We start from the raw sequence: 18,268 nt of genomic DNA, 5'->3' as shown, positions 1-18,268 counted from the left end.
CCCCAAGTCTTGATATTATTATACTATCAGTGCCACTATGTTGTGCCACGACCATGATCTGCTCTTTTCCATTTTAAGCAAAGCCAGCTTTTTGGCTCATCTGATTTATCTGCTTACATGAAGACTGCATCTTGGAAGGCTACAGTAAATAGCAGCAGTGATTGCTGCTCAGGGACGGGGTTGAGTGCGATGATGCAACCGGTTACGTGTTATTGGTCTGGATCTCAGTAGCAGTCTAATACAGGAGGCTACTCTTCGCTCACCTTCATAAAAACAGGAAGGCCTTTGGAAATACTCTAAAAATAACATTCACTGACAAAAACTTTGAAGTATGGAAATCTCGAAAATTTGTGTGATCTTGTTAATCTTGGTTTCTCAATTTTGTATTTTATGCATAATTTTGTTGTGGGGCAAAACAGAAGTAAGAGCAACTGAATTTTTTAAACTTATTGGGAAATGGATTTTTAGAATAAGAGAAACAAGCTAGCTAAGGACACTCCATTTTTAAGGAGGACTTGATGATAAGCATGAAATGTTTTCTGGATTTGAAAGTTGAAGATAGTATTAGATAACAAGTTAACAACACACATGAAACATATGTAACACAACAATATGTCAATACCACATTTTGATTCCAGTTTCTTAATTCCGAATGTTCTGCTGCCTCTTCCGTCTCCTCCTGTTCTTTTGTGTCCCTCCAAAGCTCTGGGCAATCCCATCAATCAGCCAGTAGTGCCTATCCATGAAAATGTTTCCGATGACAAAGCCAACGACAAGTCCACTTCCGGCTCCTGCTAGTATGAATAGCCAATCAAATCCACTTGGAAACGTATAATTATCAGAATCATCCTCATTGTCCTCGGGTGGTGACTGCACAGTTCCACAATTCTTAGATAAAGGAAATCCACAAAGTTCTGAGTTTTCCATGTAAGAATTGTTGTTGAATGTTCTGAACTGCGGGCCTTGTGGTATGTGACCACTTAGGAGGTTGTGAGACACATTGAAGAAAGCGAGAAAGTTGAGTTGTGCTGCTAACTCTTCAGGAATGTCTCCTGAGAGCTTGTTCTGTGAAAGGTCCAATGATTCAATCTGTGTTAGGTTCCCGAGTGAGGGAGGAATTGGACCTGTAAGATCATTGTTTGAAAGGTCGAGCAACTGCAGAGCCTTTAGACTTCCAAGAGATTCAGGGACGTGTCCTGTGAACTTGTTACTTGAAAGGTCAATTGCACTGAAAATATTAGAAATCTTATTGTACTCCGTCTTGACACCTTTGTTTGTAAGAACCATTGGACTGTAATAATTGAGATTGTACGTGATAGCGTAATCACCAAAAGCAAACGTCGTGTTTACATCTGTCCCAATATATGGCTCCATGCCTGTACGGGAAACTTTCATTCCGTTCCAGGTACGGATATAATTCACAGGCAAAGCACCAGTCAAAGCGTTATGAGAGAGATTAATAATGCACAACAATGGGAACTCCGATGGACTCCTTGGACTCCCAATTCCACCATGAAACTTGTTGAAATGCAGAAGAAGAACCTGTAGTCGTGGAAGAGTCCCCAACCAAGCGGGGAAAGTTTGTTTCATCTGATTATTTGATAAATCCAAAACCTGTAGCATTTTACAATTTGACAACGATTCTGGAACTTCCCCTGCGAACTGGTTTTGACTCAAGTCCATCACCCTCAGGTCGCATTCCTTTGGGTATGATTGAGGAATTGGACCAGAAAACTTGTTGTCTTGGAGAAAAAGGGCTTCCAAAGAATCAGCAAGGCACGGTGGAATTGGTCCACTCATGTTGTTATTCGACAACATGAGTACTTTTAGAGACATGACACCACATATCATGGGTGAGATCTCCCCTGTTATTCTGTTCTTCTCCACCGAGTACAAATATGTATTTGGTGGAGGAATTGGGAGATTCCCTTGTAGCATATTATTACCGATGTCTATGTATCTTAAACTCTTACTTTGAATAGAAATCGGATTCCTTTCAAAGGCTGTTAGGAAGTTATCACGAAGCACAACCACCTCCAAATTATTACTTGTATTGGAAATAGTGTTATTTTCTATTTTCTGTTTTCTATTTCCACGTCAGCTAAAGTTAGTTACAGTAACTCATGGTGTGGTGTTGTCTATAAGTAGCTAGCTCTAGTACTGTTTCTATTCATTCAGTTGTCTTGTAAAGAAAGAAAAACATGTTCTCTCTATTAGTTAGTTACAGTAGTGAATACAAAAGCAAGCTTGTGTTTCAATGGCGTTTTACTTGATTCCGCATAGTTTAACATGGTATCAGAGCTTCCGATCATTCTATTGTTCTTCATCGCGATCTCACAGGTGTTTTCGTTCTTCTTTAGCTTCGTCTTGTCTAGTTTTCTCTAGATATTTCTCGTCTTAAAGTTGCGATTACGATCTTCTTGCTAAGCTTCAATCTGTTATTCGATTTGTGTTTCGATCTGTTCATCGATTTGTGTTTCGATCTGCTACTTGTTGTGTGTTTCGATCTGCTACTTGTTGTGTGTTGCGATTTGTTACTCGCATTTCTAGGTCACATTTATCTTCTCAATGGCGGATAATGTTTGGAACCGAAATTTAACACATAATCAAGATCCAAGTAGTGTTTACTATATTCATCCTTCCGAAACAAACACTTCTCAACTAGCTTCTGTCAAGTTTAATGGCGCTGGTTTTAGTAATTGGAAACGCTCTGTTTTGCGTAGTCTCTCAACTAAAAACAAATTAGGTTTTGTGGATGGAACTCTTCATAAACCTAATCCTACTTCTGCTGATTTCAAGCCTTGGGAGAGATGTAATGATTTAGTCTGTTCCTGGTTGTTGAATAATCTTGATGAGTCTATTTCACAGAGTGTGTCATACTTCGAGACAGCTAGAGAAATTTGGCTTGATCTTGCTGATAGGTTCGGTCATACATCACTAACTCAAGTTTATTCTCTTGAACAACAATTATCTGATTTGAGTCAAGGTTCTAAGACTGTATCTGATTTTTTCACTGAGATTAAGGCTGTGTGGGATGCTATGAATGATGTCAGTCCTCCACCTTACTGTACTTGTAACAAATGCATTTGCAATGTCAATCAAAGGATTCATCAGTCTCAACAGGATCGCAGATTGTTGCAGTTTATGATGAAATTAAGTGACAGGTTTGCAAACATAAGGAGCAATGTTCTCATGCAGCAAACCTTGCCTCCTATGTCCAGTGTTTTCAGAATGTTCACTCAAGAGGAAAATCATCAAGGATTAACTTCTCTTGTAGCCTCTCAGCCTGAGTCCCTAGCTTTTACTTCTCAGAACCTTGCTGCAAATTCTCAGAAGACTGCAGGAGCTAATAATGGTTCAACTAAACCAAAGTTTCCAGTCACTGGTTCTAAGAAGGGTCCCTATTTCTGTACACATTGCAAATTGTCTGGTCATACTGTTGACAGGTGTTTCAAGCTACATGGCTATCCAGCTAACTTCAAGGGTCTCAAGGACAAAAGAATAGCTGCTTCATCTGTGCTTTCATCTTCAGATACTTCTGATGCTTCCACTACTCCTATTTCAGTTGCTCAGTATCAACAGCTCATGGAACTGCTTAATAAACAAAATCAGAGCACTTCAACTGTTCAGGCTACCTCAGAGCATGCTTTACTTGCTGGTAAGCTATGCCTCTTAGCCGATAATCACTCAAAATCTAGCTGGTTAATAGACAGTGGGGCTACAGATCATATTTGCTCGGATTTGAGTACTTTTCTCACGTATAAGCCTGTTACCGGTGGCAATGAATTCATTGTAGTTCCAGATGGACGACAGGTTCCTATTTTGCACACAGGCTCTGTCCAACTCAATAATAACATCACCTTGACAAATGTTTTACACATTCCAAGCTTCCAGTACAACTTGATTTCTGTTCAAAGGTTATGTTCAGACTTAAATTGCTCACTGGTTTTTAGTCATGATCATTGTTTGTTACAGGACCGTTTGCAGAACGAGCGTCAACTTCTTCTTGGTAAGCTTCAAGGTGGATTATATAGTACTGCATCAGTTCCCTCAGCTGTGGAATGCAAGAAAAGTTTGTTGACTATAAAGGAAGACTTAAGTGTCTGGCATCTTCGACTTGGTCATGTTCCGTTTAATAAGTTGAGTACTATTCCTAGTTTGTCAGGGTTGAACAATACTTCTCACAATCTCATCTGTCAGATATGTCCACAGGCGAAACAAACTAGAACTTCTTTTCCACATAGTTCTATTAAAAGTACTTCTCCTTTTCAGTTGATACATATAGATGTATGGGGGCCATACAAAGTCAAATCTTATAATGGTTGTAATCAATTTCTTACTATTGTTGATGACTTTAGCCGATTTACTTGGATTCATTTACTTAAGTCAAGGACAGAATGTGTTCAAGTCATGACTGATTTCTTTTCTCATGTTGAAACTCAATACAAGAAGAAAGTTGAAAAAGTAAGATCCGACAATGCACCTGAATTGGGTCAAGGTCTTATGCGCCAATTATTTTTACAAAAGGGGATTGTGCATCAAACAAGTTGCAGTCACACTCCACAACAAAATGGTGTTGTGGAGCGCAAACATCGACATTTACTCGAAACTGCTCGAGCTTTGTATCTTCAATCCAGAATTCCTGAAAAGAATTGGAGTGATTGTGTTCTGTGTGCTGCATACTTAATTAACAGAACACCTCTGCAAAGTATCTCCAATGTCACACCATTTCTAAAGCTACATGGGACTGCACCTAGTCTGGATAATCTAAAGGTATTCGGTTGCCTTTGTTTTGCTTCTAGCTCTGTTGATAATAGAAGTAAATTTGACCCGAGGTCCATTGCCTGCGTTTTCTTGGGCTATTCAGTGGTCCAGAAGGGCTATAAAGTAATGAGCCTAGCTACTGGTCAGCATTTTGTGTCTAGGGATGTGATTTTTCATGAATCACATTTTCCTTTTCATACTCACAGTAAGCCTACAATGTTTCCTACAGACATATACTTGCCTTGTGTGACACCTTTGGTTGATTGTGACATACCACTGCCTGTTTCTCAGCCTACTGAGTCTACTGCTTTTTCTGAATTTACTCCCACTCAGTCACATGATTCAACCACTACATCCTCTACACTTCATGATTTAAGCACAATTGTTGTTACACCTCCTAGTCCACCTCCTAGTCCACCTCTTCGAAAGTCTGATAGATTACACAAGGCACCCTCATATTTGTCTGATTATCAGTGTAATACTGTTACCAAGCAGTCACATTGGTGTAACTTGGTTAAGACAGCTTCTTCTGTTTTTCACAAATGCAATATTACAGAACCAACCAATTTTCAAGAAGCTATTTCTCAGCCTTTATGGGCAGCTGCTATGCAGAATGAAATTCAGGCTCTTCATAATAACCATACTTGGGACTTAGTTCCTCTTCCTCCTGGAAAAAAGGCTATTGGCAGTAAATGGGTGTTTAGAGTGAAGCTGAAGTCTGATGGCAGTTTGGACAAGTGCAAAGCTCGGTTGGTCGCCAAAGGGTTCAACCAACGAATTGGCATCGATTATGAAGAGACTTTCTCTCCGGTTGTGAAGATGGGTACTGTTCGAATTTTGTTATCTTTAGCAGCCTCCAATCATTGGCCTTTACATCAACTGGATGTAAATAACGCTTTTTTGCATGGAAATCTCAAAGAGGAAGTTTATATGAAAGTACCAGATGGGATTCCTAATCCTAACAATTATGTTTGTTTACTTCGTAAATCTCTTTATGGCTTGAGGCAAGCATCAAGGGAATGGCATGCTAAGCTTGTTGAGGAACTGATTATCTTGGGTTTTAAACAATCCAAGAACGATTATAGTTTGTTCATCAAGAAATCTGATGGAAAGATGTGTGTTGCAGCAGTTTATGTTGATGACGTGATACTTACTGGAGATGATTCTAATGCTATCCAACAACTCAAATTGCATTTGGATACTTTGTTTGGTATCAAAGATTTGGGCACTCTGCATTACTTCCTTGGTATTGAGGTGCTACACACTGCTGATGGGATCGTTTTGTCTCAACAGAAATTCACCAGAGAAATTATTGAAGAATCTGGTCTTGATGTGTCTCATAAGGTCTGCACTCCTCTGCCTGTGCACCTTAAACTCTGTACAACAGATGGTGACTTGATGTCCAACCCAGAGTTATACAGATCTCTGGTAGGTAAACTTAATTACCTCACTAATACACGACCAGATCTCTCCTATACTGTTCAGTCCTTGAGCCAATATATGCATGCACCAAGGACTTCACATTTTGCTGCTTTACATCATACTCTACGCTATTTAGCAGCAACTGTTACTCAAGGGATTTTACTGAAGGCTGCTGATCACCTGAAGCTTCAGGCATTTTCCGATGCTGACTGGGCTTCTTGTAAAGATTCAAGGCGATCAGTTACTGGTTACATTTTGCTGTTTGGCCAGTCACCAGTAACATGGAAATCCAAGAAACAGAGCACGGTCTCGAAGTCTTCTGCCGAGGCTGAATATCGAGCTATGGCTGCTGCAGCTGCTGAGGTCACTTGGGCTGTTCGGTTACTTGAAGAATTAGGAGTTACAGATCTCAAGCCAGTGGAGCTTCTATGTGATAATCAATCTGCACTCCATATTGCTCGAAATCCAGTGTTCCATGAACGGACTAAACACATCGAGCTTGACTGTCATTTCACTCGAGACAAAGTGATGGAAGGTCTTCTGCAACTTACTTATCTTCCCACACGTTCCCAAATTGCTGATGTGTTTACCAAAGTATCTCCATCTCCCCAGTTTAATAAGCTTCTATTCAAGTTGGGTCTGGTTCCTTCTCAGTCTCCATCCTCAACTTGAGGGCGGCTATTGGAAATAGTGTTATTTTCTATTTTCTGTTTTCTATTTCCACGTCAGCTAAAGTTAGTTACAGTAACTCATGGTGTGGTGTTGTCTATAAGTAGCTAGCTCTAGTACTGTTTCTATTCATTCAGTTGTCTTGTAAAGAAAGAAAAACATGTTCTCTCTATTAGTTAGTTACAGTAGTGAATACAAAAGCAAGCTTGTGTTTCAATGGCGTTTTACTTGATTCCGCATAGTTTAACAACTTGCATTCCAGATCCAGTGTGGTATGTTACCGTGAATATTGTTACCATTCAGTTGAAGTAACCTTAAGTTTCTCTGGAACTGCAGAAAGTATGGAAACTCTGTCAAGTTACAGAAAGTCAATTGTAAAACTTCAAGCTGTGGAAGAATGATGTTATTCTGAAGGGGGGAATTTAACGTTATCTTGCACCCGGATAGACTAAGAATTGTAAGGTTTCTAGAACCGAAAAAAATGTCAGCCTCCACTGTACCAGTGAAGTTGTTTTTCGAAAGAGATAGATATTCCAGGTTCTTGAGTTGAGAAAATGAGCGAGGAATCTGACCTGTTAGTTCATTAAGACTCAAATCCAATTTAATCAATTGGGTCATGTTCATCAGCCAAAATGGGATTTTACCATGTAGATTAGTATCCTGAAGGTTTAACACAGTGAGTTTAGTTAGCTTCTGAAGCCAAGAAAGATCAGCTGAGTTACTATTAAACATGTTGGATGCAAGTGATAAGTAATCCAGTTGGGTCAGGTTACCAATAGAGGCCGGAATCGATCCATAAAAATGGCAATCTCTTAGCCGCAACCTAGTCACTGACTGCAGATATCCGATTGAGGCCGGTATGATACCAGAAAATTCTGTCAAACCAACATCTAGTTCCCTCAAGGGGCTTGTTTTGTTGAACTCTGGTAGGTAACCACTGAGATTTTGATTGCGACTCACATTAAGAACAAGCAGGCCTGGGAGATTGAAAATGGGAATCGGAAAGTCTCCAAACAAATAGTTCTTGGACACATCAAGGGAAGTCAATTTCGACATTCCTGACAACTCGAGTGGAATTTGGCCGTAAAATGAAGAGTGTGAGAGGTTTAAAAAGGACAACCTTGAAAGACGGGAGATCTCGGGTGGGATTGAAGAGTTCATGAAATTATTTCCTGCAAGGTTTAGGCTCTGAAGGTGAACAAGGCTAAACAGGGTGCTGTTGGAGTGAATTGCAGCAGTTATTAGACTGCTACTGAGGTCGAGACCAATAACGTAACCATTAGTATCATCACACTCAACCCCGTCCCACGAGCAGCAATCGTTACTGCTATTTCCTCCGGCCTTCCAAAATGCAGTCTTCAAGTAAGCAGACGAATTAGAAGAAGTGAAAAGGCTTCGCTCTAGTTGTAAAAGAGCATCTCTCTCGTGATCGTGGCACGACATAGTAGTAATAGTATAGGACATAGTAATGACATGAAGAGAGTTTATAAGCAGGGGCGGAGCCACAGCCAAGGCTGTGGTGGGCTCCAGCCCATGGCAAAAAAAATAATCCCCAAATTTTTATATTACCCAGCCCAAATATTTTAAGGTCAGTCCAGGATAATTTGGCCCAGCCTATATAATTTTTTCTGTAAAACGCTCCGGTAGGATGAAAACTGAAAATGAAAGGTACAATCGAGCCCTCAACTAGGTTTTCAAGGATAGGAAAAGAAGCAGCAACAAGGTCAATTCAAATTTCTTCTTACAATTTAGGTTTTATAGTTTATAATATATTCAAACTTTTTTCCTCTGTTTTCGTTAGGATATGCTCACTCTGTTTTTCATTATTTTACGTTTTAACTTTTGACACGTACTTTTAAATTTTTTGACTGGGTAGTTATGAATACTATTTTTTAAATTTTTTATGATTATGTTGTGAGATAAGTTTTAATTACTATGATAGTATACTAGCTTACGGAATCGAGTAATTTTTTTTTTTTCGAAAACTAGCCTAGGTGAAAAATAATTTCTGGCTCCGCCCTTGTTTATAAGAAAACAGAGTAGTAAGAGTTTAGAGCAATGCGAAACTGCCATGGCAGATAATCAAGTAGCTTTGTGCTAACTCAATGGTGATTTATAATATACTCTGTACCATTATTTATACACAACGGGAACCTTTCAGTCTCCTTTGAAGCACGAGAAATATCTAAAAGGCATATGTGTGAAAATACGAATATAATGATGGTAAGCCCTCCTTGTGCGGACTAATAATCAAAGTTAAGTTTTAATATATTACAAAATCTTAAAATTTCAGAATCTTCTATATATAAACTCGAAGAACATATGGCCTGTATGAATTAGGCTGTCTGAATATCTACAAGGTCAAAGGGTTGACGATCATTTGCTTCCACTTACTGAGATGTCGCACTGTCTCAGTCTAGCCTTGAAAGTCCAAGAAATGCATGTCATTGGACCTACGTATCTCGGCATGGTCCGGAGAGCGGGAATTGTGGACTTTAAAGCTGAAGTCTCCGGAGTTTTGTGAAGAAACAGACGAGAATTCATACATGAATCTAATCTCGACATGTACTATACAACTTTCCAGTTCTACTTGACTCATCTTCTAGCAAATAATTCAAACTTTATTTAATTATGTAAGATCAAAAAAGCAAAACATAAGAAACAATAATGTTATTTCTGCGATTACCAATCTTAGAACAATTTAAATTATCATTTGTGATGAGCTCCCACTACAAGAAATTTCTTTGTTCCCAACGAAATATTTTGTTGGCAAATCAAGAAAATTTGTTGGTAAAAGAGATTCCTAACGGAATGCCCACCGAACTGGACCGTTAGAGTATACGTTGTTGGGAAGCACCTCGCCAACCGAATTAGGTGTCCGTTGCTAAGTTTAGCAACCGAGTAGTAACAATCTAGTAACAGACCTCTGTTTTGCAAAATAACAAAAGAAACACCACCCCGCCAACAGAATATTTGGTTGGCAATTCTAGCACCAAATGCCCAACGGAAAATCTGATGTTAAATATAGTCGATAAAGAACTTTACCAACAGATTGCCTACAAATTGTGCTCCAGAAAAAAGGTTACATTTTAATTATTTATAATTCAATTCCGTTGGTAAACGGTTGGTAATGTTATAAAATATAGGTATTTATTTTTATTGATACATTTAAATATTTTTGATCCCTATATTATACAATTAATAAAATAAATTGCTTCATTTGAATAAAAGAAGTCATAAATTAAAATCAAAAGCAACATCCATACGTACAAGGTTTATAATTCATAAATCATACATACTTCATACATAACATATAAAAAGCTAGCTTGTCTCGTACACAATATCTAATTTTCATTCCGATTATTAAATACCATAGCAAGTTGGCTCTTCGTCTCTTCCATTTGCTTTCTCATCTCTTCTAATTTCTGATCTCTCATCTCTTCTAATTGCTTCACCTGATTCTTCATGTCTTGTAACTCAACTTGCATTTGTTGGTATTCTTCATTGTTAAAGGCTCTAACCTGAGGATATATATATACATATATATATATATATATATATATATATATATATATATATATATATATATATATATATAACTAAGTCTATTAGAACTGGATTTTATTAGCTTTTGCAAACTCTAAGCAATGTGTATCAGGTTCAGACTATTAAAAAGTGGCAGAGCAAATGATCTTACGTGAATGAAATATCTGGCTGCTTGTTCTTGTCAAGCCATATATCTTTTGACCTGCATACAACCGTCTTAAAACATAAGATTTTATGAATATAGAATGGAAGGCATAAGATTTCATTTCTCTTTAGAAGATGCATCTTCATATAATCCACCAAAACCTTGTAAGGTTTCTTGTGAATTCAAATTATTAAAATACAAAATTGGTCAACTAGTGATGATGAATAAAAAGTGTTTGAATGCACCTAGCTATTATTGTTGACATAAAATGCTACATAACAAGGGGAAGCAAATCTAAATTCTTGCACAGTTTAATCAAAATTCTGAAGCAATTCTTCTCGATTTTTAGATAAAAAGGGGCCATCAAATCCAAAAGAACTTGTTACTTGTTTAGCAAACTCTACATTACAAGTATGCCCACTACAGTTGGTGATAGCATATACAAAGAGTATATAGATTATGAGCAAGAATTGGATACACTGACCCTCCCCCAGTGTATCTCAAGCTCTCTAATCTTTCCAAAACTATGCATTGCATACCTTTCCTGCACCAAATTAACAAATCACAATATACCCATGTCACCTTATTTTACAATAGCATGATGAACATAAATAATATTAAGTTATCGGCTCTCGACTCTATTAAACGTTAAGGTGTTACAAGGAGAGCTTGTCACGATGGTATTATATCTTTAACACTTAAGAGAACGTGATAAATAGCAAAAAAGAAAGAACATGTGCAAGGCAAGAGCAGTTTGCCAGCATCCACAAATAACGAATTTACTTACAATCCACTGATTACTTCGATTCGCATACGCCCGTCATCCTCTTTAAGGTGTGTGTTCGTGTACTCATCTTTAAGACAAGAGTAAATCTACAAAAAACAATCAATCAGAGAATTAGTATTAGTGTGATACAGAGAGATTTAGTATCAAATACTTGAAGCACTAAAATCAGTTGGTAGGAAATTTTGTTGGTAATTCCGGGATTTCTTGTAGTGTCAGTCTTGGTGGAATAAACTAGGGGTGAGCAAGAATTCTCCAAACCGACCTAAACCGGCCGATCCAAACCGTCCAAACCGATTTTTACGGTTTGGTTTGGTTACGGTTTGAAATTTAAAAACCGAATTTTTTCGGTTTGGTTTCGGTTTTTACCTCCAAACCGACCGATATAACCAAACCGAACCGAATATATATATTAAAATAATAATATACATGTGTGAATAATAAATTGATAATAAAATTATTCTACAAAATATGTGAAAAATAAAACATATAAAACTATTATCATATTTTTTAAAGAATATTGATATACTAATTTGTATGTATTATCTTTTTGTTTTTTATAAATAAATATGAGTGATTGACACTTTGCACCCTTATGTTTAAGCGCTTTTTCGATTTGGTCTCAAACAATTTTTTTTGGCAGTATGCACCTTAAAGTTTGAAAAGCGCTTCGCTTTGCACCCCTTTGACCAATCTCCGTTAATTAACCGTTAAAGTTAACAGATTTCAGGTTTTCACTTTGCACCCCACAATTTTAATTTTTTTTCATGAGTATTTTTAAATATTTTTTTTCAAAAAAAGAAAATATTGCTTTTGGCCATAAAAATACTTACGGAACTTGCAAATTTCTGATAAGGAAGATTGCAAAGATCATACATGTTTTCTTGCATTTCAGTCACCATTCTCTAGCTGGGTTAGAAAATCTTTCAGAATATTCTTTCATGCTGCCAGGAAAACCAGTCACGCAGGCAAAAACATCCAATGTGGCCAAGGTTCTTGGTGGGGTTCATAAAATTAAGATGGTCTCTCTGGCAAGGTATTCTCTAAAGGTAAAATTTTAATTTTTTTTTTTATGTTGCCTGCTTCAGCTTAACATTACTCATCAATGTCTAATTATTTGGCCTCTTTGTTTCAAACTTTCCTTCACTACTTTGCTGTAGGAGGTTCTCCGTGTAGACTTTCTAAGCCACTATCTTACCTAGATACTCTAAATATCTTTGATTTATCATAGATTTCTTGTTTGCTTTTTTTTTTTTAATTCGGAGTGCTCCAAACTTGTGCAACATTCCAAAGCTTCATCAAGAGCAAAACTCGGACGCTTGGATTGCCCTGATGTGTACGATGAATTTGATGGTGATCTTTGTTGGGAAGATATGGACATACATGTTTAGCTCATGGTGTTTTGTCCCTAAGGCGTAAGGTGAAGAATTTGAAAACACACATATATTTATAAGTTTTGCTACAAATGTATCATTTGCTTCTGTATTTCTCTTTAGATCCGTACTAAATATACTAGTCCATAGATATTAAATTCTTTGAATGAAATGCCAAGAAAACACCTATGATCTTTGCAATCTTCCTTATCAGAAATTTGCAAGTTTCATAAGTATTTTTATGGCCAAAAGCAATATTTTTTTTTTTTTGAAAAAAAAATATTCAAAATACTCATGAAAAAAAATTAAAATTGCGGGGTGCAAAGTGAAAACCTGAAATCTGTTAACTTTAACGGTCAATTAACGGAGACTGGTCAAAAGGGTGCAAAGCAAAGCGCTTTTCAAACTTTAGGGTGCATACTGCCAAAAAAAAATGTTTAAGACCAAATCGAAAAAGCGCCTAAACATAAGGGGTGCAAAGTGTCAATCACTCAATAAATATATAAGAATTACATTTTTATCATCTTTCTCTCTCTCCTTATATTTTACAAGCTCTTATAATTTAATATCTTTTTAAAAATATAATTAAAATCTAATATACAAAATTCATAATATATTTGAAACTTTCAATTCTTGTTTTGCAATTTCAAGTTTAATTTTGTTGTTAAATTTGTTATGTCGATAAAGAACAGTTTTAACCGAAACCAAACCAAACCAAACCAAACCGTTTTAAACGGATCAGTTTGGTTTTTTTACTTAACGGTTTGGTTTCGGATTGAAGTTTTGGAAAACCGATAATTATGGTGTGGTTCGGTTTGGACCCTCAAAACCGTCCAAACCGACCGATGCTCACCCCTAGTGGAAACAACAAACAATGTAGGCAAAGTAGAGCCAAGAAAAATCTCAAACTAACAAAAAAACAATGGGTTTTCTTATTTAAGTACAAGATGAGTACACTTCAGAATTACATAGAACAAATCTTTATCGATGACTAGAAAATCACGTCCTTAGACTAACAAGCATCATTTTTGAAAAACAACAGGGGCGAGCCTATTTACTAAAATATTAAAATAATATTAACTAATCAATTACCTTTTTAATTAAATTCAATTGGTATTTTTCATATTAGTATTATAATTAGTTTTTTTTGAAAAAAGTATTATAATTATTAATTTAATAGAATTATAACATTTTAAAAATGTAAAAAAATAATGAACTATTCTGTGCCTTGCATGAATTACAAGTTAGTTAGAGTATGTGGCCGTTTGGTTAAACTAAAAAAAAAATTGTTTACTATTAAAGGTAAAGAATTTGATCAAAAGTGAAAAGTGAATCAACTAATTAAACTGTTTAGAAGTTGAAAAAGATAACATTTTTTTTTCAAATGCTTCTAACCTTTTACATAAACAAACTTTTTTATCTTCTAAATAGGCATTGTATCGTAAAACTAACTGCTATGAACGTGATACTTTCTTATCTTCTAAACATGGATTGTATTGTAAAACTAACTACTATGAATATGACAGGTATCAACATCCTAGTCTAAATAATAGAAGCAATAACAGGCAATCTACGGGATTTTAATTCTTGCAACTCTATACACATTAATAAACATTAATTAATTAATTAATTAATACGTATAAATAGGGAGTTAAAAGTGACAGAAATTTATGCATGCTGGCATTGTCTAAAAACAGATAGTTTAACGGACACATTTAGCAGAAAGAATAAAAAAGATTCAAGCGTACACAATAGTTCAGTCTCAGGCATGTAATAATTAAATGTTAAAACACGTATGCACAATTTTTTGAATTTTTCTAAGACGTGCAACATGTTTAAATTTGTGAAAAATATCATAAATAACTCAAATGACAAAATAATATAAACATTAATTTAGAAAAGATAACATGAATGCTAAATTTAATTTTATACCTCGTAAAAATAGCACAGAAAGATTATTACTTTAAAATAATATGATTTTTTATAAGATCTCACTTATGATATGATAAATATTTAAATAGAAGATAAAAATGAGGAAGGGAGGAGATGATTAAAAAAAAGAACATTAATAATAAAACTCTGTTCTCACAAAACCCTAAATTTCTCTCACCTTGAAGTAGCCGTCGTCTCTTTTATCTGAGGGGCTTCCATCGGATTTCACCGGTGGAAAGCCCCAATATTGTCTTCTTTTCTTACTATTAATTAATCTCTTGTTTTCTTCAATAAGTTCCCAATTTATTTGGGTTTTGTTTGGTCTCTCCTTCTGTGAGAGTTTGATTTTTGTTTGGGTTTTGTGTGTTCATCATGTCCGGGATTACAGATCTGCGGGATTTTCATGATGCTGATTCAATGATAAAGGTTTGTATGGTGATGCATTTATGGTCGATTGCTCAAAACAATATTGAGAGGATTACAGCATATATATATATCTCTTCAAAAAATCGCTTGGTTGCCTACCGAAGAAGGAAGGATTCAACGGCGATATGATTCTGCGTTTGTTCAATTTCGATTATGCCGTATGGCTTTTCATTATTGAATTATTTTCCTTTTTCAAAAAAAAAAAATAATAGGGAAGATGGAAAATAAGTAAAATAGGTATATGATGGTACACGTACAATTATGCTTTGTATATTATCCTATGCTTTGTACATCAATAAGGTAGCAAAGATAGAAAATGAGTTAAATGTACGAGTCTATATCCCCATCCAATGCTCTGGCATGACGTGCAAAAGCTGCAAACAATTAATAGTATCCACAGTAAGGTGGTGGTATATAAAGGAATCTAAGTAGAATCAGACTTATAAGAAAACCAAATCAAAGCAGCAATGGCTTCATCTTTCTTAAGCTCTTTCTTGGTCATTCTCTTGTTATATATTTCAAGCCCTGTCAGTTTAACTCAAACTCTAACAGGTGTTAAACTACCACTGATACACAGACTTTCTTTGCCCGAGAATTCCAATGAGACGTTCCAGCAGCTTGTGGAAATAAATTTGAAGCAACTTGAAATGGAGTTTGCTACACTAGATGATCAAGAAGAATTCAGTTTAGAAACTCCAATGATACGATTCAATCGGTGTTTATATTTTGTCAACCTGACGATCGGAAATCCACCTGTTCAACAATATCTGGAGGTGGACACCGGCAGCTCTCTCATATGGGTTCGTGGAGGTACTGATCCTCTAAGACGAGACGATTATGTCCCCTCAGAATCTTATACATTTAGGCAGATGAGCTGTGTGGATCCTATATGCACCTGGAATAATACTTTTAAGTGTCTTGGGCAAAAAATTAATCAGTGTGGGTATACGGTTTGGTATGGCGACGGGACTAACTCAACTGGAAACATAGGCTACGATCAGTTTGGGTTTGTAAACTATGCAGAACCTAAAAGTCATTCTTTTGTAGACAATGTCGTATTTGGTTCTCTCGGCAAAATAGGAAATGGTAATGTGGCAACTAAAGACGCAAATTTCTATGGAATCTTGGGACTAGGAACCCAAAGCATTTCCCTGGTCAATCAGCTACCTGGACCAAAAATGTTCAGTTACTGTGTCTCAAATCTTAGTAGCGCAGATGGATCTGAAGGCTACATTCATTTTGGAGAGGCGGATGATTACACCGGAGATCTTCCAACAACACCAATAAATCAGGGTTATTGGCAGTACATTATAGAAATTCAATCAATTTGTCTGGGTAATGTGTGTCTGGCAATCGATCCATCCGTATTCAAGGCCATTCCAGGTGTTAAGTCTGGAGTGTCCATCGACACGGGAGCGATATATTCTTTTTTGCCAGACATAGCATATGATGCTGTTGAAGATGCGGTGATTAAACTGATGAAATCGAAGAACAAGACTTACGTGCCGGAAATATATAATATCAAGTCCATATTATGCTACGATGGAAAGTTGGATGGTGATGAATCATCTTATCCTACTCTTACTATCAATTTTGTTGGTGGGGGAGCAAATATGGAAATTACTCGAAACGTGTATCTCCACGAGGCTAGTCCAGACTTTCACTGTTTATCATTTCAGAGAAGCTCCCGTTTTGGAGAAAGATACAAGAAATACACCGTACTAGGTTTGCTGAGCCAACAGTATCATGTTTTCGAGTTCAACCTCGACAGTTGGACTTTGGGCATTTTGGGTGACAAGTTCTGTAATGATCCAATCCTATAATATCTATAATATCCTTGAAAGTTTATAATATAAAATATTTGATATAAGAAAAATGAATATGTGCATTGGATTTATTACTTTCTAGCTTTGGGTTAGATTTTATGTATGTCTTTTAAACAATAATTAATTTTGGGATAATAGAGACAGTACATAAAAGACATGCAAAATGAGATAATTAATAGAGAAATTTTAAATAATACGTGTCTTCAAAAAAAAAAAATATGTGTCTACTTTAAATTTTTCGAAAAAGAGTTCCACTCAAAGATTGACATGTCAGTGATCATAGTTTTCATTGAGTTTCAAAATACACTTATTGTTCTTTAATAATATAACGAGTATATAAATTTAAACTAAATTTTAATTACTTCAACGAATTTTGTAAGTTAAAAAAATACAGATTACATGTTTAAAAAATTTACAATATTATTAAAAATAAATATATAATATAACTTAAAATTTATTTAATTATGAGCTCGAAAAGATGTTCTAGCGAATTATCAAATCAAGTTATACAACTCAAATCAAATTATAATCATAGTTATAATTTTTAATTTATTAAGAATGCAACTTTTCGAGCGTGAATTGAATAACATTTAAATTATATATAATTTTTTTTTGACTTTCAATAATTTTGCGTGTAAGAATATGTAGGAAAAGATTTTTTTTTCCTACTTTCAAATGCATTAGTAAAGAGCCGCTAAAACTATTTTATAATTATTAAGAAAATTTTTAATAATATATATTTGTTATATTATTAAAGAACCATCATTTTCCTAAAACTCAATAAATACTATGCTCATTAATATATAAATCTCAAAATAAATTAAAACCTAATCAAAATTTTAATCATATATTTATTAATTTAATAATTTAATAATATAATTAGTATCTTTAAATCAGTATAAATGTTGGCCATCAAAAAGCAATTGAGTCGGTGTATAAAGTTAACTCGAGTAGAACAGGGTTTCGCACATTATAACAACGAGTAAACAGTATTGGGATGTGAAGATGGAGAAAACCTTTATGCTCTTCGTACTCATTGTTACATCGGGTAAGATGTCTCTCTTTAGATATATTAATGTTAGAGGGGTGTATTAGAATGAGATTTTAAAGTATTTTTTTCATTCATGAAATTTGAGGGGTATTCGATATTGTTTGAAATCTATTAAAATTTTGAGGTATAATTCAATTGAGATTTTAAATTATGCTACAAAATCTGGTGGTATTCAATTGTGATTTTAAATTATGCTTTAAAATGCGATAGCATTCAATTAGGATGGTTTAAAATCTATTAAAATCAGGTGATGGATCTTTTTGGATTTCATAAAATGATTGGTTTTGTGGCATTCTTCAATATATTTCAATTTTTTTGAAATCCCATGAG

General features: G+C 35.4%; 3 protein-coding genes and 1 long non-coding RNA gene across 4 annotated transcripts; 1 reads left to right on the top strand and 3 right to left on the bottom strand.

Moving 5' to 3' along the window:
- Positions 1–642: 642 nt before the first annotated feature.
- Positions 643–1,938, bottom strand: LOC108221871 (receptor-like protein 36). The gene has a single exon (XM_017395725.2). It carries the CDS (start codon positions 1,936–1,938, stop codon positions 643–645), a length of 1,296 nt encoding a protein of 431 aa, XP_017251214.2.
- A 5,160-nt stretch (positions 1,939–7,098) lies between these two features.
- Positions 7,099–8,298, bottom strand: LOC135152904 (receptor-like protein 6). Its single transcript, XM_064094079.1, has one exon. It carries the CDS (start codon positions 8,296–8,298, stop codon positions 7,099–7,101), a length of 1,200 nt encoding a protein of 399 aa, XP_063950149.1.
- Positions 8,299–10,096: 1,798 nt separating this feature from the next.
- Positions 10,097–11,499, bottom strand: LOC108222426 (uncharacterized). Its single transcript, XR_001806962.2, has 4 exons — positions 11,334–11,499; positions 11,031–11,090; positions 10,553–10,603; positions 10,097–10,376 (listed from the first exon to the last, which is right to left on the bottom strand). It is a non-coding gene; the product is annotated as an uncharacterized LOC108222426 (long non-coding RNA).
- A 4,029-nt stretch (positions 11,500–15,528) lies between these two features.
- LOC135153033 (aspartic proteinase nepenthesin-2-like) lies at positions 15,529–16,892 on the top strand. Its single transcript, XM_064094664.1, has one exon. It carries the CDS (start codon positions 15,529–15,531, stop codon positions 16,882–16,884), a length of 1,356 nt encoding a protein of 451 aa, XP_063950734.1. The 3' UTR covers positions 16,885–16,892.
- Positions 16,893–18,268: the final 1,376 nt, after the last annotated feature.

The sequence above is a fragment of the Daucus carota genome, chromosome 5 (assembly GCF_001625215.2).
Source record: "Daucus carota subsp. sativus chromosome 5, DH1 v3.0, whole genome shotgun sequence".
Taxonomy (NCBI): domain Eukaryota; kingdom Viridiplantae; phylum Streptophyta; class Magnoliopsida; order Apiales; family Apiaceae; genus Daucus; species Daucus carota.
This window is presented reverse-complemented; position numbering and strand designations above follow the sequence as displayed.